At 31.8% G+C, this 23991-nt stretch overlaps 1 protein-coding gene across 3 annotated transcripts in view; it reads left to right on the forward strand.

The window, feature by feature from the left end:
• Positions 1-23991, forward strand: part of Kcnt2 (potassium sodium-activated channel subfamily T member 2) — a 375357-nt gene that overhangs the window by 266623 nt on the left and 84743 nt on the right. For 2 of the 3 annotated variants that reach the window (XM_026409552.2, XM_026409554.2), the window contains exons 15-19: positions 4414-4563; positions 8662-8891; positions 13662-13875; positions 16353-16458; positions 20306-20478. In XM_026409552.2, the coding sequence (XP_026265337.1) occupies positions 4414-4563; positions 8662-8891; positions 13662-13875; positions 16353-16458; positions 20306-20478 (873 nt within the window). The remainder of the gene's footprint in view (positions 1-4413; positions 4564-8661; positions 8892-13661; positions 13876-16352; positions 16459-20305; positions 20479-23991) is intronic. The other variant, XM_026409555.2, reaches the window with a different exon arrangement.

Below are 23991 nucleotides of genomic sequence, written 5' to 3' on the forward strand. Positions count from 1 at the left end.
TCTATCAAGATACAAAAAAGCAATTTTTAAATGGCAAATTATGGTAGAATGGTAAATTGAATAAATGAAGGTATTTTGAAAATCTACAGGACCTAAAATGTCCTCCATTATTAAAAAAAAAAGTTAGAAAAAAAAAGTTGATTTCTAATTTCTTAGTATCCTGAAAAAATATTGGACTACTCAGAACTGAAGTTTTTGAACAAAGTTCAGATAGTTTAGCCAGAGTAACTGAGTTGATTTTTTTGATCTACTCTTTCTGGCAAGGTCATTGAAGCCCTTAAGCCCCAGTTATTTTATCTGTGAAATGGGAATAATAATAGAATATACAAGCAGTCTTGACTTATAATGTTTCAACTTAGGACTTTCAGCTTTCTGATGGTGTGAAAGAAATATGCATTCAGTAGAAATCAACTTCACATTTTGAATGTCAGTCTTTCCCCATACTTTTGATATGTGATCTCTGTTTCTGCCCCAGAAACACAATTCCCAGCCAGCCTCATGATCAGGAAAAACAGCTAGTACTCTACAGTGCTAAGCTATGATGTTCTTGTTAGGTTAGATGTCTGACATGCATTTTTGACTTGATAGTATTTCCACTTACAAGATGTCAATTGGGACATAACCCCATCATAAGTCTAGGAGCATCTGTATCTCATAGATTTCCAGAGAATTAAATTCTTCCATTAAACAAATATTTCTGAACATTTGCTGTGTTCTAGAAAATGTTCTGGTCACTGTAATCCCACAGAACAAAATAAGCAATGGGGCTTAGAAGGTCTGGTACTTATATTTTGCTGAGGATTGGCACTGGATGACAGGCTTTGGCAGAAATAGCAATCAACATGCAAATTAACTTATGTGTCCATATCTTAGAGATGTCAATTTCACTCAGATTTATGAAGTTAAGGCCATCCAAATAATCATGGAAATAACATTACTTTTGAAGTAAATGAGCTTATTTTAAGTTCATATGCACAAATGGAAAAACCAGACTAGCAAGGAGATTTTAAAGAATTATTATGATATGGAAATACCATATATATATTTAATATTTTATAGTTACCATAATTAAATTTGTGTCACATTAGTAAAAGAACAGAGGCAAATCAATTTGACAGCCCAGAAAGTCCCAATAGAGGCATATATACTTAGGAATTCAGTGTTAAAGAAGTTATTTTAAGTCAGTTAATTAAAAATAGATTATTCAATAAATTTAATTACTCGGTAGATCCATGGAAAAGTGAAATTTGATAGAGTAGTCATAATCATAGGAAGAGAGAAAAATTATTACTTTCTACCTAAATAAAATTTGCTCCTAAAATATTTGCAAGTTGTAGAGGGCTTTGTATTACAGAGCATATAATACTGCCTTAAAAATTATAAGGTGACTCTGAAAAATACACATATAAAAAGCTTAAATCACCACTACCAATCCTGCTTTCTTCTTTTTTGACAGTTTTTATTTTTTATTTATCATAAAATATTTCAAAATTGAAAAGATATAAGAATATCATTACAAATGTTCACGTACTTAACATTCCGTATTGACTTCTCCTCTCTAGAACATTGTTAACACATTGGTGAAAATGTAGACATTTCATACTGAATATTTTTAGACTTAAGATTTATTCATGATGTTTTGTAAGCACTATTTGCATTTTCACTATTATATGAATTTTTGTTTATCTATTTATAGATTATGGATAAAGGTACTTAAGGTTGTTATATGTTTTTTCTTCTAACAACAAATTCCTTCAGTTTCAACTGAAAAATGCACCCAGAAACTAACTTGGTTCAAACCATCATTAAACTTCCCTCTAAAGTTCCTGCTTTGCTTTTATTTTTCTTTCTCCCCAATGATTATCACTTCCGACATGTAAAACAATGTACTGATTTCTTTCATTTATTGTTAGTGTTCCCCCACTAGCAAATCCATGTGAGACAGGATTTTTGCATTTTTTAACTGCTATATAATTTGAATCTAAAATCTTTTTTGGCACTTCACAATCACTCAATAAATGTTTTATGTAGAAATTCATGAATAGAAAATGAACACAGTCTTCAGTGTTACATGGAATTGCTAGAGTAGAACATTTTTCAAGCAAATAATCCTAGCTTAAAAGAGAAAAAGGTTGCATATTTCCAAGGAGCTGAAAGTTATATATAAGAAATCCTTAAGAAACTAGGATTGCTTAGTAAAAAGCATCTATGCATAACAGTAAGACAACGAGTGAGAGATTTAAGAAATTCATCTGATTTGTTCTTGTCAGACTCCTATCCTTTCTGTTCTGTCAAGTTGCCATGTGGTGTTCCCATTTCAGCCTCTGGAATTAGATTTATGATTGTCTTGAATAGCTTTTAATAAGTGCCCTTGCATTGCAATTAGTTGACCCCTTGCTGCCTTTTGGATCTCAAACAAATCCTCATGAATTACCAACACCTTCTCTTACATTTCCAGACCATAAGATGGGTTTTTATCTTTGCCAAGAACTATCTTGCCAATTGCACTGTGATACACAACAAGACAATTTTATTTTTGTTTGCCAAAGGGAAAGTTTCTCCACCAGGGCTAATCATTCTTAGGATGTAGTAGTTAGCTATATGAAAGCAATAGTAAAAAGTGACTTCTTGTTGTTTTTTTTTTTTTCATATTTCTAAATACTAGTAACATTGTGGAAAACTATGTAGAAGTTTTAAGTGTAATATTGTTTATTAGGTTGACTAGCTATGTCAAAAGTGATTCCAAAATTGAGAAATGAGGAGAATATGGCAGCTGACACTTACACAGTGATTTTTATGATCTCAATACCTCCTAAGTGATTTTTTGGTGTTATTTTATGTAACAAAATAAGGCTGACACATTTTCACTAAAGAGATAAAGAATCATTAAGAAGTTAAATAGCTCACTGAAACTTGCAAAGTTAAACACAAATCAATCAAATACATTCCAGGGCCCACACTTCTGACTCCTAAGAAATTAAACACAAGTGAAACATACCTTGAATATATATACTTTTAATTGATTGACAGTTTGCAGTGGTTGATAAGTCTTTCCCTAATAATCATTTAGACAGTATTCTGAACTTCAAGTAACTTTTTAAATTCTAAATATTGTATTACATATCTGCTTCCATCCATTAAGAACCTATACAGATTGTGATGGAATATTTTGGGTTTTTTTGATATTTATATTCTGCTGCTTGATGTGCATTACTTGTGCTGGTGGAGTTTATAAGCTTTATTCAGTAAGAGTAAATTAGTATTAAAAATGGGGGAAAGGTCCTACTTGTATATTTATTATAAATTTGTCATAAATTGAATTTTTAAGTATCCACCAATCAAGGAATAGTACTATTTTTTAAAAAATTTCTAAAGCCACTGAGGTAGTCCAATGTACAACAACCTAGAACAAAACAGATTGTATTTTTGTGATAAATTTATTTTTAAAAACACTTCTGGAATCTTTTTCAGAGAATGACTTAGCCATTCAGGCTGCTATTAAATATTATCAGAGGCTGGATGGTTTATAAACAAAAGAAATTTATTTCTCATAGTTCTAGAGCATAGAAGTCTGATGTCCTGTAATAATGCAGTCAGATTCTGATAAGGACTCTCTTCTGAACTGTACACTTCTGACTTCTTTTTGTATTCTCACATGGTGAAAGATAGCTAATTAGTTCTTTGGAACTAATGATGCCACTAATCCCATTGACCAGGGGCACACTCTTAAAACCCTGTTACCTTCCGAAGAATCCAACTCCAGATGCCATCTACATTTAATGTTTCATTACATGTGTTTTGAGGGAGACACAAACATTGAATCCACTGCAGAGACTCTTCTTTCTTTTATCACATTCTTGACTGCTATAAAATTGGAAGAAAGCCATTGCAATATTATAGAAAGAAATTATTCTAAGTATGTTTTCAATAAAATTAATTGATAAACTGAAAATTTTAATAGAAAGCAAAATCAATACCTGCAAGAGCCAAGCAAGTATCCTGGAATAAAATTAGCCACTTTATGAGACAATTAAACAAACATTATAGTTGGAATATACATGACAGCATATTCATAAACACTAAAAGTCTAATGCTGTATCTTACTGATTTATGGTCTGAGTAAATGCTTTTATTAACTGCCTCTTGTAAAACTCTCACTTTCTAGAAACCTATCATTTCTCAAGCACATGAATGTATAGTGCCAATTGCAGATTTTTTTGGAGAGAGTATCATGTGTAATGTCATCACTTAGAGACCAGGCAACCTCGCAGTACCTATTTTCATTGTGCTTGGCAGCTCTTCCAGTTGGGAAACAGTTGTACAGCAACAACTGTTTTTTTTTTTTTTTTTTTTTTAACCACATTCATTGTTTTTCTCTTTGTGTGTGTGTATGTGTGTGTGTTTGTGTTGCAGAGAAGGCCAGCAATCGCCAGAACAGTGGCAGAAGATGTACGGTAGATGCTCTGGGAATGAAGTGTACCACATTGTTTTGGAAGAAAGCACATTTTTTGCTGAATACGAAGGAAAGAGTTTTACATATGCCTCTTTCCATGCACACAAAAAGTATGTTTTTGCTTCCAGAGTGGAACTTAAGTATCCATCAATCAAGGAATAGTACTATTTTTTTAAATTACTTACGTTTATTAATGCATATTAATTGTACAAATTGATGGGTTTCACTGTGACAATTCCATACGTGCATACATGCATATGTGATGCTTTGATCATGTGTACTCTCCCCTCTATCCTCTCTGGCCTTCTGTCCTCTTCCTGCTTCCTTTTTATAGTCCATTTCCACTTCTACTTCTGGATCATATTTATTTATTTATCTATCTACTTTATTAACTTTCCACATGTTACAGAAAGCATGCATAACTTGTCTTTTTTTGTCTGGCTTATTATGCTTAAGATAATGCTCTCTTATTTCATCCTGCAAATGACAGGACTTCATTATCGTTTATGGCTCAGTAGTATGCCATTGCACATACATACACCATATTTTCTTTATCTATTCATCTGATTATGGGCACTTAGGCTGATTTCATATTTTGGCTATTGTGAATAGTGACATAATAAATGCAGGTATACATTTATCTCTTTTGTATGCTGACTTCAGTTTCTTTAGATAAATTTGCAGGCCTGCTATAGCTGGATTATATGGTAGTTCTATTTTTATTTTCTTAAGGAATTTGCATTCTGTTTTCCATAGTAGGTTTACTAATTTCTATGTTCACCAACAGAGTGTAAGAGTTCCTTTTTGACATGTCCTTGCCAGAATTGGTTATTTTTAGTATTTTTAATAATAGCCACTCTGACTGGGATGAGATCCAATGTCAGTGTAGTATTTTTTTTAATGTTTCATAAGTGCATTTTAGTTGCATTCCATAGTAAGGTTCATTTTAACATAATCATACTTTTATGGAATATAATTTGCTCCATTTCAGTCCTCAGTACTTCCATTTGCCTCGTTTCCTTTCTACCCCTGGTCCCTTTCCAAAATAGTTTTGATTTTCATTTTCCTACTGACTAAAGATGTTGAGCATTTTTTTTTTTTCATATATTTATGGGTCATTTGTGCTTCTGTTTTTGGAGAAGCGCCTATTCAGTTCATTTGCACACTTTTTGACTGGATTACTTGTTCTTTTGTGTTTTGTTTTTTGAGTTCTTTATATATTCTTGATATTAACCCTCTGTAAGATGAATAACTGGCAGGTTTGTTTTTTTCTCTCATTCTATAGAATGTCTTGACTGAATTATCTTGCTTTATAGAAGTTTTTTGATTTGATGTAATCTCATAAGTTAACTCTCGATTTTATATCCTGAGCAATTCAGGAAATTGTTGCCTATGACCATATCTTAAAGTGTTTTCCCCTAAAGTTTTAAATTTTCAGATCTTAGATTGAGATCTTTGGCCCAACTTAAGTTCATTTTCGTACAGTGTGAAAGACAGAAGTATACTTTTAAACTTCTACGTGTGAATATCCAGTCTCTCCAGTATTATTCGATTGTCTTTTCTCCAGTGTGTTATTGATACCTTTGTGGATAATTAGTTAGATGTCTCTTTCTAAATTTATTTCTGTTTCCTGTATCCTATTCTATCATTTTTTCCTTTCTTTTAGGCTAATATGATAACGTTTTTGTTATTATGGTTCTATAGTATATTTTGAAATTAAGTATTGTGATGCCGATAGCATTGACTTTTTGCTCAGGATGACTTTAGCTATTTGGAAACTTTTGTGATTTCAAATGAATTTTAGGATTATTTTATCTAGTTCTGTGAAGAAAATCATCAATATTTTGATGGTAATTATACTGAATCTGTAAAGTGTTTGGATTCTCCCAAGCCACAAACATGGGATGCCTTTCTATCTTCTATTGCTTTCTATAGTTTCTTTTTTCTTTGTTTTATAATTTTCATTATAGAGGTCTTTTACCTCCTTCATTAAATTTATTCCTGGATATTTTTAAAATTTATTTTCAGGTTCGTCTGAATTGTGAATTGTATTGCTTTTCTGGTTTCTTTCTCAGTGAACTCAATAGGTCTATAGAAATGCTATTGATTTTAGTTGTATTTGAATCCTGCTAAATAATGATGGTTTTAAAATCAGTTCTAAGAGTCTTTTGATGGAATCTTTGAGTGTTTCTATAAAGAGAATCATGTCATCTGCAGATAGAGTTAATTTGAATTCCTCCTTTCCTATTTGTATCCATTTTATTTCTCTCTTATTGGCTCTAGCTAAAATATCAAATACTGTGTTCAGTAAGAGTGGTGAGACAGAACAACCTTGTCTTGTTCCTGATTTTAGAGGAAGTGATTTTACTATTTCCCTATTTATTATGATGTTGGCTATCATTTCCTTATAGATAGCCTATTATGTTGAGATATGATCCTTCTACTTCTAATATATTCAAGGCTTTTATCAAGATGGAATGTTGAATTTTTATCAAAGGCTTCTTCTCTATCGATTGAGTTGTTAATATGATTTTTATCCTTGATTCTCTTTCTGTACTCTATTGTTTATTAATTTGTGTATGTTGAACCATGTTCTCATCATTGAACTGAAACTGACTTGATCATATCATATGATATGAAGATGCTGTTGAGTTTGGTTTGGAAGTAGTTTATTGAAGATTTTTGCATGTCTGTTTCTCAAGGATATTATCCTATAGCTTTCTTTTTCTTGTGAGGTTTTGGTAGGAAGGAAACAATACTTTCATAGCAATAAAACATAGTTTTCTAAAAATATAGTGAATATTGGTGTTCATAAGTTTCAAGTACTGTGGAATTTTTGACATTTATTGCAACATTTGAACTGTGGCTACTGTGTAGTCTCTACATGTTAATGTTGTCAAGAGTAATTATAGTTTAGGAGGAATACTTAAACAACTTTTTAAACTCTCATTTAAAATAATTTAGTCCATTAAGAGTTCACAAGTACATGAGATAAAATTTCTTATAGAACTGAGTTTTCAAGTTTTGATTAGAAAATAAAACACAGATATATTAATACATAAAAACTATAGAATTGAAAAAAATGATGATACCACTTGCTTTGGCCAGAGAAATAAGATAAAAAAGAAGTAAAAATGCATTACAATCTAATCATGGGATATTATTATTATTATTTCTGAGAAAAATATTTGCTGAAGAAATACAAAGATATGTATATCATGAAAACAGTACAGTAACCATATGAAAATATATTACTATGATATACTACAGGAATTTATAATATATCTAGCATATCCCACTAATTAATATATAACATATTCCCATTTCTCAATATGATTCACATGTACATAATGTGTGTGTATATATATATACATACATTCTTCTATATAAAAATATTTTTAAATTTGATTTATTTTATACAACTATAGCATATGTTGAAATAAAAATATTCAGGACAATTTCTATTGGAACATAACCGAAAAAAAATGTTTATAAAAATGCTTATATATGTCTGTTATGGGCTGGGGTTGTGGCTCAGTGGTAAAGCGCTTGCCTCATACATGTGAGGCCTTGGGTTTGATCCTCAGCACCACATAAAAAATAAATAAATAAAATAGAGGTATTGTGTCCAACTACAACTAAAAAATAAATATAAAAAACAGGCTATTACATTCAAAATTTTTATTTTTCCCAGTTAATCTGCACATATATTAAAGGCAAATGTTTTTTTTTCTAAAATTTAAATTTAATCAAATATAATAGAAATAGTACTAAAATAAGGACTTGCATATAATGTCTTCTAAATTTCTTTCTTTCCTTACACCAATAATTTTAAAACTCTTTTGTTTATACTTTTGACCATAGTACTTATATTATAGAACAATATCATGTTTATCATATGATATTCACTCTGATATTTTATATTAACTTCTACTATGTACATGATATATATATTTATACTTATTGATTGTTGATTAGTCATAATCAACTAAACAATTTAATAATGACATATTTTTCTATAAAAATTTGCATCTTACACTTTTACAGTTTACTTCAGCTTTCATCATTTTATGATTTGAAATTTTAATATTTTTGTGTTTATAATATTTTAGTAATTTTCTTACATATGTAAGATTAAAAAAGAAACTAAGACTTGCTGAATTACAATTCTTAAACTCTTACTTTTATTTATTTTTTTTCAAATTAAGGTTTGGTGTCTGCTTGATTGGTGTTAGGAGGGAAGACAATAAAAACATTTTGTTGAATCCAGGTCCTCGTTACATTATGAATGCTACAGACATATGTTTTTATATTAATATTACCAAAGAAGAGAATTCAGCATTTAAGAACCAAGACCAGCAGAGAAATAGCAATGTACCAAGATCATTTTATCATGGACCTTCCAGGTTACCAGTACATAGCATAATTGCCAGCATGGGTAAGTTTAACAAACTAGTTTCAAATTACTCTTAGTTGTTATAAAAAAAATTATAAATATACTCTGATTTTTAAAATTTAATTTCAACGCTAAATTTAAAATAGGTATGGAATATTGTAAACTAGGTATAATTACATATACAGAAGAAAATTTCTATACTGTTAATTTAGTGAAAAAGTAAGATATTATTAAAATATAATTAATAATTGATTTGTATTTCTGATTGTACCATAAGTACCTGACTACTATATTTCTATTTTAAATTATCTATCCAACTTTCTTCATAGGGCATTTCTAATATTCTCCATTTTTCTCACAACTGTCTTTCTATCTCCCATTTAACTCTCATCATGATACATTTAAAAAAAAAAAAAAAGAAATGGGCTGGGGATGTGGCTCAAGTGGTAGCTCGCTCGCCTGGCATGTGTGCGGCCTGGGTTCGATCCTCAGCACCACATACCAACAAAGATGTTGTGTCCGCCGAGAACTAAAAAAAAAAAAAATATATTAAAAATTCTCTCTCTCTCTCTCTCTCTCTCTCTCTCTCTCTCTCTCTCCTCTCTCTTAAAAAAAAAAAAAGAAAGAAATGATGTAGGAATTTCCCTAATATTTTTGCCACCAAACCACCTAAAAACCTATAGATATTTAGTTTTTGTTACGAGGAAAAAGCCTCTTTACTTTTAATGAATCCTAGTGTGTCACCTATGCTGTGGACCTAGTCTCTTATTTCTTCTTTAGGTCTTCATTCTTTAGCCCTTGATGTCCCATATTTTCAATTCTGAGACTATTTCAAGAAATTGACACAGTTGCATTAAAATTGGTTGGAAATCATAATCTAGAGCTTATATATCCTTTATATACATTTTCATTGTTTATGGAATACATGTACATATATTTCCAAATGCTTTATTCATTCACCTACATTTTTCTTAAAAGCATAGTCCTCTAAAAACATAACAATTATTTCAAATTTATTATAGTATAATATTTGTTGCTTAACTTAAGTTTTTTATAGGCATTCTATAACTGGGATGATTGAACAAAATAGGTTAATTCATCCTCATTACCTAACTTCATTTTTTCCCCAAAGTCAGTCTCTCTCTCTTTCTCTCTCTCTCTCTCCCTCTCCCTCTTCCTCTCCTCTCCTCTCCTCTCCTCTCCTCTCCTCTCCTCTCCTCTCCTCTCCTCTCCTCTCCTCTCCTCTCCTCTCCTCTCCCTTGTGTGCTGACTTTCTCCTTTTTGTGTATTTGTCTCCTCTTTATATATTTATTGAATACTTAATGTGTACCAAGAACTCTCCTAAGTATTTGTAATAAGTAAAATAGTCAATAAACAAACAAAAATCTAGCTCATAGAGCTTACATTCTATAATAGGGAAGACAGGTAATAAACACTATATAAAAATGAATGTAAATTATTTAGTATGTTAGAAGGGGATAACTAATAGAAAAAGAAGAAATTGGAACTAGTAAAGGGGATTATGCAGTCAGCAAGGACTATGTTTTTAAATAAAGTGGACAGTAACTCTCATTATGAAGGTGATATTTGAGAAATTATTTGAAGTAAATAGGGGATTAGTCCCCTGGATACTTAGAAGAAGATCACTTGGGGCAGAGACAGCAGCTAGCACAAAAGGTTTATAATGGGACCCTGGGTTCTGCAGGAATAGTAGAGCCCTTCTAATTGAGGCACAGTAAAAGGCCAGATCATGTTGACTTTCTGTGTTACTGGAAGGATTGCTGTATCTCTTCTGGGTATAGTGGGATCATGCAAAATTTTTAGCTGATCAGTTTTCTGATGTTGCCTATGCTAAAGCTTATTTCAGTACAGTCACTGTGGCTATTGTTGAGAATAGACGTTTTGAGGCAAAGATCTGAGTGTTTTCAACAGGAAAAGATATGAAAGAGAAAAATTTGCATTTATATTAAAGTTACCAGTAATTAGGATTCCTTAAAGAACTGGGACTGAACTATGAAAAAAAGGGGAGTGTGATGCACTTCAAGAGTTTTGAACTAAACAACTGCAAAAATGAAATGGACAAAGAAGTGCTCTTTCAACGGAGTAGTGGTAGAGAATACCAGACTGGAGTAGGAAAAAACAGAAGGTAGGAGACAAACACAAACCCTAGATCTAGACAACTCTTAAAAGTTATTCCATAAAGAAGAACCAAGAAATATTTTTGTACCTGGTGGTAAAAGTATGTGGAATTGAGAAAGGCAAAGAAACAAGGGTTGGGTATATGTAAGAGTGTATATAATGATTAGCCATGGAACGTAACTAGGTAAGGACATGAAAAGATATCTGTAGGTTAAAGGAGACTGAAAGAATAGATTAATAGATTATAATTCTAGTGGGAATCCAATGGTAGGGACCTGGAAAAAAAATGAGGCAAATGCATGTGTCAGGGTGTTAGATTCCATAAATAGGGACTATGTATAGTGAGTAGTAATTACAAGGTCTAGAGTATGACTATGAGAGTGAATGGTTAATAAATGGTAAAAGAAATACCCATTATTGGAGTAGAGGACAAGGAACCAAGTATACAGTATTCAAGGGACATACATAATGAAATTGCCAAGAATAGGACAGATGATGTGTAGAGGCTAATCTGTGACACAGTAGCTGAGCTACCCAGGCTTCTCCGCAACGTAAATATAAGAACATAAAAAGTTGAATTTAAGCAAAGCTCAGTTTTGTTGAAGGAGTGCCATGGGACATAAATGTATCTAAAGCCAAGGGTAAATGCAAAAAAAAAAAAATAGTCATAATGTTTAAGCATGGAATTTAAGGTGGATAAGGAGAGAGAATATTGAGGTAATGGGAGAAACAGTGAAAAATTGGCATCATCGATAAATCAAAGTTCCAGTAGCATAAGATTGTATGTGTGGTTTGGAAATCAGTGAGACTAAGCTGAAAAACATGAAATAGTGGTGTTCAGAGGATGAATACATAAAATGAATAAATGCAGCCTTTTGTAACAGCATGTAAATATTTCTATGAAAAGGAAAGGTTGTGATAAGGTGAAAAGCAATTTATTCAGTGGGTGCAAGAAACTAAGAGGTAAGGGTGGAGGGAAATTGATCAATTTATGTTTTAAAAATACTATGTGAGGCAAGAATGTTGTTGTGGGATAAATTGCGTCTCCCCAAATTCATGTTTGAATTCTAACCCCAGTTGCTTCAGAATGCAATCTTATTTGAACATGGGGTTTTTACAGAGGAAGTTAATTAAAAATGAGATCATTAGGGTTAATACTAAATCTACAAGATGAGTAGAATGAGGAAATTTGGGTGCAGATAGGCACAGAAGAAAGATGAAGTAAAGATATAAAGGGAAAGTGGCCACCAGTAAATCGAGAATTAAGGTCTGGAACAGTACCTTGCCTCATAGTCCTCAGAAAGAGCATCCTCAGAAACAACATCCCTATAAACCCCTATAAATACCTTGATCATCAACTTTTGGTCTCCAGAACTAACAAATAAGACACACAGTATGAAGTATTTTGTTCTGGCAAATTAAAACAAACAATATCGCAAAAATTCACCAGAATCATTAAAAAACATACAGTCTAGGGGCAATGATCAATTAAAATAACAAAAACAGAGGATCACATAATCTGAAGACATATAATTCAAAGTTGGGATATTCACAGCAGATCAATAGAAAATGGTCTTAAGGCGACAACGCTGAGCCTATTTACTCAACTTAAGAAGACAATTAACCTCTTTAGAGGGTTGAGGGAAAGACCTTAGGGAGAGGACAGGAACCTTCAAAGAGTTCATTTCTGTAACTAATTGCCTCTCCACTGAATTCTTTCTTATGATCACATCCTGGTGCCAATCCTGGAACCAGATGTCAGTGTTTGCAGAATATCTGAGTAGTGACTAACAGGAAAATCCATAAGTTAGGCAGAAAAATGATGAAGAAGTGACTGCAGTAACATGGAGTCACCCAATTTCTTGGGAATTTAGCAGAAATTTAATCCACAGTGCAGGTATAGTGATTAGGTTACATAAAGGGAGCTATGTCTGTTACTTCTAAGCAGAAATAAGGGAGGAAAAGTTCAATGAAGATCTCATTTTTGTCACTGGACAGAGGGTCTTGAAAAGTTTTTGAATGATGAATTCACTTTTCTTTCAGAAGTAGATGACATGATTATCTCTAGAGAGTAAATGTATAAAGTATAAAACTAAGCTCACCATATTAAGATGTCAGTTACACTATATGGATTTCCTTTATTTCTATATCATTTAAATAAGTCAAATCCCTTCACTTGCTTAATGAATAACTTTATATCATTACCTCCCGAAAAATTTCCCTCTGTCCTATAATATATAGATTGTATTTTACATTACTCCTCTGCTTATACTGCTAAAAATTGGAGAGAGGAAATGTGCCTACACTTTTCGATGGCTACAACATTACTTCTTGTCAGATTCTGGAACGTCTGAGTTCTGTGGCCATGTAGCATTCTTCCCCCTGGGATCCACCTCTCAAAAGTCCCATCACCTCTCACCTCACCACACTTGAGACCAAGTTGCCAATGCATAAGTCTTTTAAGGACTAATCACATTGAAAACATCACATACATATTTATAAAAGTATAAGATTTCCAATCCAGGGAAACATTTATATGAGGGGAAAAAGTTAGTTTTTGGAACTCAAGATTACATATCTTGATAATGCTAATTATATCTTGTTGATTTTCATGATTAAATGATCAGGGTGTCCTGTATGTGACACATGCCTTTATATGTTTTGGTGTTTCAGGTACTGTGGCCATAGATTTGCAAGACACAAGCTGTAGATCAGCAAGTGGTCCTACCCTGTCTCTTCCTGTAGAGGGAAGCAAAGAATTAAGAAGACCTAGCATTGCTCCTGTTTTAGAGGTTGCAGATACATCATCAATTCAAACATGTGATCTTCTGAGTGACCAATCAGAAGATGAAACTGCACCAGATGAAGAAATTTCTTCAAATTTAGAGTATGTTTAGATGTTCTTAAGTGGAAAATTGTTTGTTTTGTGTTAATGACCTTAAGTATTGTCCTTAGATACCTTACTAATAAGTAAGGAGCTGATGTTCTCACCTTGTGACCATTCTAGAATCATTCCTTCAGGGCTCTACCAAGTCACCCCGGTATTAGTCACTATCTTACTGGACTACCAAGCATGCTAAGCCCTCATGTTTCTGACTTTAAAATATATTTTTCAATTTCATTTTTCTCTAAAATACACTTTATCTGTTAAAAAAAAAAAGTTTATATTCCTAGACTATAAAGTGCATTTTCATGGTTGGACTTTTTATTATATCGTGGTAGTTAGCATTACATTACAGTGATCTAAGTACCTAACATAAGTTACAGGAGGAAAGATCAAATCAATGGATTAATTTAATCACAGGTTAAAGCCTGTGATTCAATCATTTCCTAAAAGCCTCACCTCTGAACACAGCTACACTGGGAACCAAGTCTTAAACACATGAACACATGACCTTTTGGGGACACTAAATAGCCAAATTGTGACAATCATTTTTTTTTTATTCCACATCCATTTTGAAGTTTGATCAGTTATTTAATGATGTGTAAGAGCAGCTTGCTCCGTTATACTTCTCTTCCTTATCTCACTATTAGCATTCTTTTTCATTCAGTAGAGAACAATAATATTTTAAATTGATGAATAAAAGGATTCTCTCCTTTTCCAAGCTTCCATAATGTTACAGTATCTATCTATCTATATTTTAGCCTACAGTAGAATCTGTTTAGCTATATTATTCCACATATTATATTGCCACAGCAAAATAGAAATCATAGTGTTCCACAGCTTTACTATGGAGTCTATAAGACTTTGTTTGCTATGGCAATTCCACTTTATACTGATGTTTCAGGTACTGTGGCTATAAATTTGCAAGACACAAGCTAAAGGCTACCCACCTTACTCTCCAGGTATAGTGATGGATTAAATAATATGGCCTATGTTTTTTTTTTACCTGTATACTATGTATAATTACTGCCTCATAGCATTATATGAAAATTAATTGAGATAATGGAGGAAAATGCTTAGGACAGTGCTTTCTGCTCCACAAGCAACTAGTAAATAGTAATCGTTGTTCTTATTAGTAGTGCTGGTATGAGTGGTATTGGTAACATCATCACCTAACATATTTCCCAGCTTTCATATAAATTCATTTAATGTTGACATGAATGAAGATAAACTGAAATATATTTGAATCTTAGAAAGATCTCTGTTTTTTAATCTTCCAAATTTTTCTTTTACATTGATTATAAGAAACTTTGAAGCATCCACAAAACTAAATCTACTTTCAAAGAAATTAATGGTCCTTGGACTCAGATATATTTGTGGATTCGAAGATGGAAGCAAGGCTCAGGCTTCACAATCTATATCTTTGAAAAAAATAGCATTTTGAAGGGTAACTGAAATTCTTGATGTTTTTGAAAATATTGAGAAGTAGAAAGTTTTTATTTCTAGACAAATGAGAGAAGTTGAAATAATAATGGTCATTACAAACTTCAAAATTTGCAGAATGTGCACTGACTTCTGAACCAATGATGTCTGGAAAACAGTTTCAGTTAGGTCTCACATGCATGGCTTCCCAGGTAAATTCAGTAAAATCAATAGCTTCCCTTTAAAAGAACATTGCTTTCACTAAGTTTTCTTTTATTTCCTCATCATTTATGTTGCTACTTTTTAGAAGTCCCATTTTTTTAATCAGTGTAGCCAAAATATGCAGGTGGCTGTTTTTTAAAAGTCAGCAAACAACCTAAATGTCTTTGATAATATTTCAAGTACATTTCCAGCAAAATCTCTGTTTTAAACTAATTAACTCAATCACTTGCTTCCTTTTGGTAATGCAGCTATGGCTGATAAATATTGAAAGAGTTACACATAATAATCTATTTTGCATTAAACACATTTTGTAAATGTTAACATTACTGGTTGTTAAAAATGTGTCTACATCTTCTAAGCTGAAGGTTGAGAACCTTTTCTAGATAGAAACAACTAGTAAATAGCTGAGGCTTTATGATCCTTTTTGCAACTATTTGTTTCTATAGTTGAAGCACAGATGACACCCTAACCCAATAAATACATTAATGAGAATACGTGGGTTACAAAAAGCTATTTTATGGACACAGAATTTTAACTTCATATAATTTTTGCATGATAGAAAACATTCTTTTGAATTTTTCTCAACAATTAAAAATATAAAAATCTTCCTTAAATCTCAAAATCTTGTAATAACAGTAACCAAGACTTGATCCTTCGGCCATAATTTGCCAACACCCATTCTAAACTATGTCAAAATATAATTGCAACATAAAGAATTATAAAATCTAACTTCATCAAAATATGGGAACATGTTCAGAATTTATCAACTTAGCTTGACTTGTCCATAAGGAATGTCATATTTTGTGTCTATAGGTAATGTCTCATATTTTTTGCAGCTATGCTAAAGGCTACCCACCCTACTCTCCATATATAGGAAGTTCACCCACTTTTTGTCATCTTCTTCAGGAAAAAGTGCCATTTTGCTGCTTAAGGTTAGACAAGGTAAGCATTATTTTTTGCTGTTGTTTTCTCTGATAATCAAAGAATTTTGCAATTGCATATATTTAAACAATTTGTACAGTATTTTGACTAAAATGTGTTTAAATCGTTTTTTTTCAAAGTAAATTTAATTAAAGTGGTTAATTTTATTTTTTACATTTACTGAAATTTACCCAAATGCTCCATGCTTCTGCTAAATTAACAAAATGGATTAGTCAGCTGTGTTTTCAAAGGGGAAAACAGAAGTGCCTAAATATCAAACCCATGGACCTTCAACCTTTAAAAGACTCCTGAAATCACATTGACCAAATGTGTTCTATTTATTTACATTTTTGCATCAAATTTCCATGTGGTATCTCTTGACATAAAATAATCTTAACATGGTAGACATAAAAGTGCATTTGTGACTGGACTGGAAACTAATTGTTTTGCCTAAGATCTCTTTTCCCCAAATTTTTATGTACTTTTGAGTTCCTGCCAGGATTATGTAGAGAAGCTGTACAAGATAGTAAAATTCAGAGAATGTTAGCATTTTTGATCTTTTTCACAATACACTTATTAAGTTGAATCTATATAAATTTTTCCTCCTAAAAAATAAGAAAACAGATAAAATGGAGAACCTGACATGTCCCCTAGAGATTCAAGCATGATACTAATTTAAGGATTTATTTTACTCTAAATTTTGGAGTTGGTTTGAAAATTCCAGCTCTCTACTTACAAAGTTGTGCAACATAAGCAACTAACTTCACACTAAATTTTAGTTTGCTCGTCTATAAAATTAGTATGACTTCAATATGAACTTTATAGGGTTTTTTTAAGGATTACATAAATTTAAATGTATTTAATATAATAACATAAGAAAGTCAATAATTGAATAAGTGCTATATTCACTTTGTTGATATTATAATTATTTCTTCATATGATAAACTTTATAAATGTTGGCTGTTGCTGCCATTCTTTAGAAGGAAGATTAAGAGAATATTAGAAAATTCCTGACATTATCTCTCTGATGTTGCTTTGTAAATCTTTGCCATTGCTCCTATTCACATGGGCCCATTGAAATGGATAATTCTAACTCTCAAGGCCTTATTTCATTTCATATTTTTTTACAATCTCTATTTTATGCAGCATTTGATATTTCTGACCAGCTGTGTATGTATTTCTGGTAACATCAATAAATCCTAAATTTTAGGATGATTTATCTGCATTAATCCTGTCAACAATTAAATTTTCCTATAATTTTTGTTTTATCTGTAGCATTTTTATTGTTTACTTAAAGAAAATTCCTAAAATAGCATACATTTCAGGCACCATGAAACCTGGACTTACTTCTGGTGGCATTCACTTCTTTCTGATATACAGTTAAAAAGGATATGGTATCAGGAGGCCAAAGAGTAGAAATGATTCATCTCCAAGGGACCTGATCCAGTGGAAGGCTAAGCTTTCAGGGATGAGAATTGATAGGGGAGCAATAGAGGATGTTTTAAAGTCAAAGACTATTCCCTGTCTCTTTACTATATTCATAATGCAAAGTTTTCAGTGTTGCTAATTGGCTGGTGATATCTAGAATTAATGATTATGTGGGTAGTATGAGGCTGGTTGGAAGTGGACTTCTCTGGTAAATAGGTGCCCACTTTGACATTATGGAATGGAGTTATGCAGTTGACTCCACTGTTCTACAAAGAGTATGAGTTGGGATCAGTTTGGCTAACACTGTTCCAGTGTTGTAAGGCTGGTGTCTTTAGGACTTATGAACACTAAAGTTTCTCTCTCTGATTTACCTTAATAATTGATCTGCTTCTATATCTCCATAAACAATGTTGTCATTTTTTTCTTCATTTATTTCATAAATATCATTGTTCTCAATGATCTACATCAACTATCTTCTGTTACTATTCTCCTTCTGTGACTTCTGAGTGATCTTATTTCTTAATATGACTTCCCATCTACTTAAATTAGTAACTCTCCAAGTGTCTGTGAAGACTTAATGATCTTGTTCTTTACCATTTTCTTTGCTCTTCATTCTTTCTTACACTAAAGATTTTTTTTTTCCTGGATTCATTTTCCTGCTGCCTAGATTGCAGCCATTCGAATTTCTATTTAAATAGATTTTGTTGTCAAAAGTTTCAGTTATGATTTCCCTTGAAATGTCTTTATTTTGCCCTCATTCTTGAAAGAACATCTTGTTTGGTGTTCAATTCCAGACTATCAGTTTTTGCTCAGCACTTCAAGAAGTTTATGTAATGACTATCATGCCTCTTGTACTATTGAAAAGTCAGCTGTCATTCAAATTGTTGTTCCTTATGGGTAGGTCCTTTTCCCCCCTGTGACTCATCTTAAGATCTCATTGTCTTGGTAGTTCCAGACTTTCATTATGATGTGATGACTTTGTATTTCTCTCTGTTGGAAGTGGGATTCACTGAGTTTCCTGAGGATTGGAGGTTTATTTTTTTGTTTGTTTGTTTTATCACTTATAGAAAATCCTCAGTCATAACACTGTGCTTTGTGAACTTTACTGTAGACAATTTTCTTAAAACTGACCAGGAAGTTGGAAGAACTTAAAATGTAATATGAATTAATGAACGAAACTGAGTCACAAAAATGACAAAGAAAGAAAGCATTTACTTGAATAATGCTACTTTCTGATTCTTATCTCCTTGTCAGTTATTCTGATTAAATATTTGTTTCCTATTCTCACACGGTCTTCCAGGTCTTTTAATTTTTCCATCCTACTTTCTATACCTTTCCTTCTCTGTCTTGCCTTTTAGGTAATCTCTTCAACTCAGTCCTGCAGCTGTCCCTTCAGTAGCACAGTTTAAGAAAATATATAGAAATAGATGCAATATTATTTTTAACATCTGCCTTGAATATTTGAAGTAGCCTATTTTGTTCATATTTTAAGTTCTTTCTCTTATTTCTTTAAACCTCTTAACCATGCATAGTTTATATTCTGAACATAATAACAGCAAAAACTATAATCTTTGTGGGTCTAATTATCTTGTTTATTGTTTCTGTTTATTCTTGGTGTTTCACTTCCGCCAGTGTTTTATGATTTTTTTTTTCTTAAGGAATAATGGCAAAGAATATTCCAGATGTGATGAATCCATAGAGAACTAATCTGAACCCAAGCAAATAAAAATAGCCCCAAGTACATGGGTAAAGAAGTGAAAGGACAGAACACCAAAGCAGTTTTCTATAAAGATCATTTAAGTTTAAAATAGTTTTGGTTTAGTAATGTTAACTCCAGCAAATTCTAGACTCAGGAAATAGTGAAGTGTCCTTTAGCTAAAAATGAGCTTTGGTAATATGTCCTTCTGGTTTGTTTGTTTTATTGGTATTATTATTATTTTGAGTATTTGCATCATTATCTTGAAAGCTCAGCGAAGTATTTAGGAGGGATTTTTGTTGTTTTGTTTTATTTCATTTTCTGTTTTATTTAATTTCATTTTTTAGTCTGTCACTTCAGGTGTTCAGTACTGGAAATATCCTTAAGGTTATTTAATTATAATATTGCTGTATTTTGGGAAATGAAAGTTATAGGTAGGTAATGTTTCAGTATTAATTCCCAGATGTCACTTAGCGGCAGCAAGTTTCACATAATAGTAGGACTTGAGTACACACACATTCCTCCTCTTTCAACATCAAGCTACCTATTTACCTTGCCCATGCACACTTTTGTTTCCTAACTCAAGTTGGAGAACTGGGCACAGACAAATGTAAATATTTTTAAATTTGTTACAAATTGAGGATTTAATTAATTAATTTTACATTTCCAGATATCCTAAATTATTTTACCAAATTTTAGTGGAGTTTAAAAATGGCATTTCTTTGTATAATTTTTCTTCTCTAGAGTTGCCAGCATAACTACTATGAGGACGCAAAAGCCTATGGATTCAAAAATAAACTAATTATAGTTGCAGCTGAAACAGCTGGAAATGGATTGTATAATTTTATTGTTCCTCTCAGGGCATATTATAGACCAAAGAAAGAACTTAATCCCATAGTACTGCTTTTGGATAACCCGTAAGTATATTTTAAAATACACAAACAAGACAAAGAGTTTTTAATATCATATTATGTATATAAAAATAATTGACTTTAATTTATAAATAGCATTTTAAATCAGACACATTATGGGACATGATTCATTGGGAGATATAGTCTCTGCTGTGATATGTAAAAGTCATAAAATATGGTTATGTTTCACAAATACTACTTAAAACGTAACTGGAATGCTCTGAGAATTTTACATAAAATTGCTTCCCTGTGGTCATCTACTGGAAACAGGCCACTGAAATAATGGGAAGCAGGCCACTGAAATAATTACTGTAATTTTCCTTAAATTAATCAACTAGCCTGAAAAAATCTCTGCCAATACTGAATAATTTTGTTTTCTTTCTAAAGAACTATTAATTATCAGAGAAGCATTTATTGATCCATTTTTATATGTTATACTATTGACATCATCATATGTTATTAATATACTACTATTAAAACATACATTCTATAACATATATTAATAGAAATAATACTTTATCATGTATTTATTTTGAAACTATTGGATTGACTTACCTTTGTTAAACAAGACTACATGAGTATTTTTGTGAAATTCTTCTGCAAATATAAATATAAGTCACTGAATGTGATATTCAAAGCCATTTTATTCTAAAATTATAATATTTCTTTCTATGCCAGGAAATTAATAACAAGTGGTCCTTAGATCAAATTCATATTTGGGGCTTTTCCCTCTTTCCTCATCCATTCAAAAATGATGCTAATTTTCAAATAAATGAGGCCAAATATTATTGCCTTATCTCTGTGTTTTAAAAATATCAAGAGAAGATCCTCAGAACAGAGATATTTTCCCCAAAATATTATAACTTCATTTTTTTTCTGAATATACCAATATCAAAATTCTCATTGATATATCCTTTTTTTCAATATCTTCACAATGGTTAATTTACATGTTGAGCTCATTTGTAGAATTTTAATTTGAAGAATTTTCAGGTTTAATGATGCAATGACTTTGTAATACCTCTTTGCCATCTAAGGAAAGGGTGGGCATGGAGGAACAGAAACTTGGATACAAAGCCAGAAGAAATAAAAGCATATTAACCCAAATTTGAGGAGAAGAAAATTTGGTTTGTGGGATGACTATAGCAATAGAGTGGTTGCCAATCTCTTCCCAAATCTTTTGAACACACCCTAAATTCTGAAGTTTCTGTGAGGGGAAGATATAAAGAGGCTAGAAGAGCTGGCACAGCAGAGATTCTTATTGTGAACTTAAACTTGTCAGGTTTTTACTCTGTTGGTGGAGTGTCCAGTCCCTTCAAAACAGAATTTTAAGATAGGAATTTAGTTGAATTGATGTTCTGGAAGTAGCCTTATCTTGGATGATTGGCTCAAGCAAGATCAGTTCAAGCCCCAGGGCACAGAAGGAAAGACATAGAGAAGCTTGAGTTGAAGCAAATGGAGCTATACATATAGCATCCTTCTGATAGAGCTAAGGGAAGAAACTCCCCTTTCCTCCTCTTCATGTTACTTGAAGATGAGATTTCTTGTCCTGATAATGTAAAGCTCCTGCCAAAAAACTATCTGTCCATAGTTGGAAGGGGAATTCTCTTTATGAAGTGGAGATAGACTCCTCTGATTCAATCTCCAGACCATCTAAACAATACCATCTGAGAATCACAAATTCCCCCCCACCCCGCGCCCTTTTCCACCTCCTCCCATTCTGCAGGAGCTAAGGAATCATTCACATGTACCCTTAAGTAAATTTCAAAGTAGTTTTACCAAGTCAGTCCTTTGCTGTTGATTTTTAATAAACAGGTTACTATCGTGTCTCTATGGAATGATTGATTTTTATATTGGGATTATAAAGGCAGGTGGTTCTTTTTACTGTCTTAGTTCCTAAATTTGATCAATTGTTACAGAAAAATCTGAAAACTCTCCTTCCTTAAATTGCTGACAAACTGGTCGATATTTCTGTACAAATAAAAATGTAGTTTTTATCAGAGAAATTTTATCTGAATAATACCATAGTGATCATTTAATAAAGTTAAATACTTTACCTCCATTCTTTATATAATTATTGTAACTATTGAGTATTTAGTTACATGTTCATTATTGTACCAGGCATTTTACCTGTATTTCTATATTTTATTCCATAAGAAATACATTATATAGAGATTTGGCTCAAAGAGCTCTATACATTACAATGTAAGCATCTAAATAAGCTAAAGTCTAAGTGACTGTGATACATTCTGTCTCTAAAAGATGATATAAAACAGACCCAAAGAAGTTATATGACCTTTACCAAATAAATTCTAGAATTAGAACCTCTAAGCAATCTCTAGCTCACTGTTATTTCAGGTGTAATCATATTTAACTTAGAGTTGTTTGGTACATTAAAATACATATTCCTTGTAAATTGTTTCTAAAATCAAGAATATATTTTATCTTCATATTAATTTTGCATTAAAATTTGCATTAGCCTTCCTAATAGCTTACATTTTGGAAACCAATAGTTAATGAGAAACTGCTATAGGATTCTTGTAGGGTTCAATTCATTCTTGTAGGATTTAATTTATTCTTGTAGGGTTTAATTGATTCTTGTAGAGTTTAATTAGTTCTTATGTATTATGATTATTTCAGTTTATTAAGTTATAAGTTCAAAGTTCACGCTGTAATATCTATTAGCTTCATGTGTGCTTTTCAAAAGCAGCGTCTAACATTTATATTTGATTTCCTCTGTTCTTTGAGGCAAGAATGAGGAAACAAAAACTGAACACCAGTATATAATGTTTCTGGAAATTTTATTCAGTCCTTTTTTTCCCCCTTTTAAACGATAAGGCACACTTTGCTCTGAAATAGCTAGTGTTTTGCAATTCACCTTAAAATAGTTTAAAAAAGATGTTCTCTTTAAAATATTTCCATGTCATAAAAATTTATGCAATAATGATTGAATACACTTCTACAACTATTACTTAGTTTTGAGGGTTTGAGAGTTTGACTCTATTCTAAATTCCTGTAAGCACTGCTGAAAATAATATTTGATACATCACTATTTAGGAAATTCAGTTAATTTAATATAACAATCAGTAACAGATCATAAGTATGAAATTTAAAAATGTTAATTGAATTTACAATATTCACAAATATAATATGGTGAAATAATTGTTTACAGTATTTATATACACAAAGACTTCTATAGGTCAAATTGTAATTAAATGAAATGGTCATATTGAAAAACATCGTTTTCTTAGTTTATTACAGCAGTTCTAATATTTCTGCAGTTCATTAGAACTGGTGTCATTTCTGATTGACTGGCCGTCTGTTGTGTTGGCTCCCTTGCCTCATCAATGTCAATATTTTGATTATGGTTCCTACACAGAAGGTCATCTAGTCATCTGATAATACCAGAAAAGCAAGTTAAAAGCTGAAATCTGTTACCCAGAGGTACACAAAGATGAAGTGGAAAATCCAAGCTTATGCTATTCATTTTTACTAGTCACTTATTAAATTGCCTTTTTTTCA

This window comes from Urocitellus parryii, chromosome 9 (assembly GCF_045843805.1).
Source record: "Urocitellus parryii isolate mUroPar1 chromosome 9, mUroPar1.hap1, whole genome shotgun sequence".
NCBI lineage: Eukaryota > Metazoa > Chordata > Mammalia > Rodentia > Sciuridae > Urocitellus > Urocitellus parryii.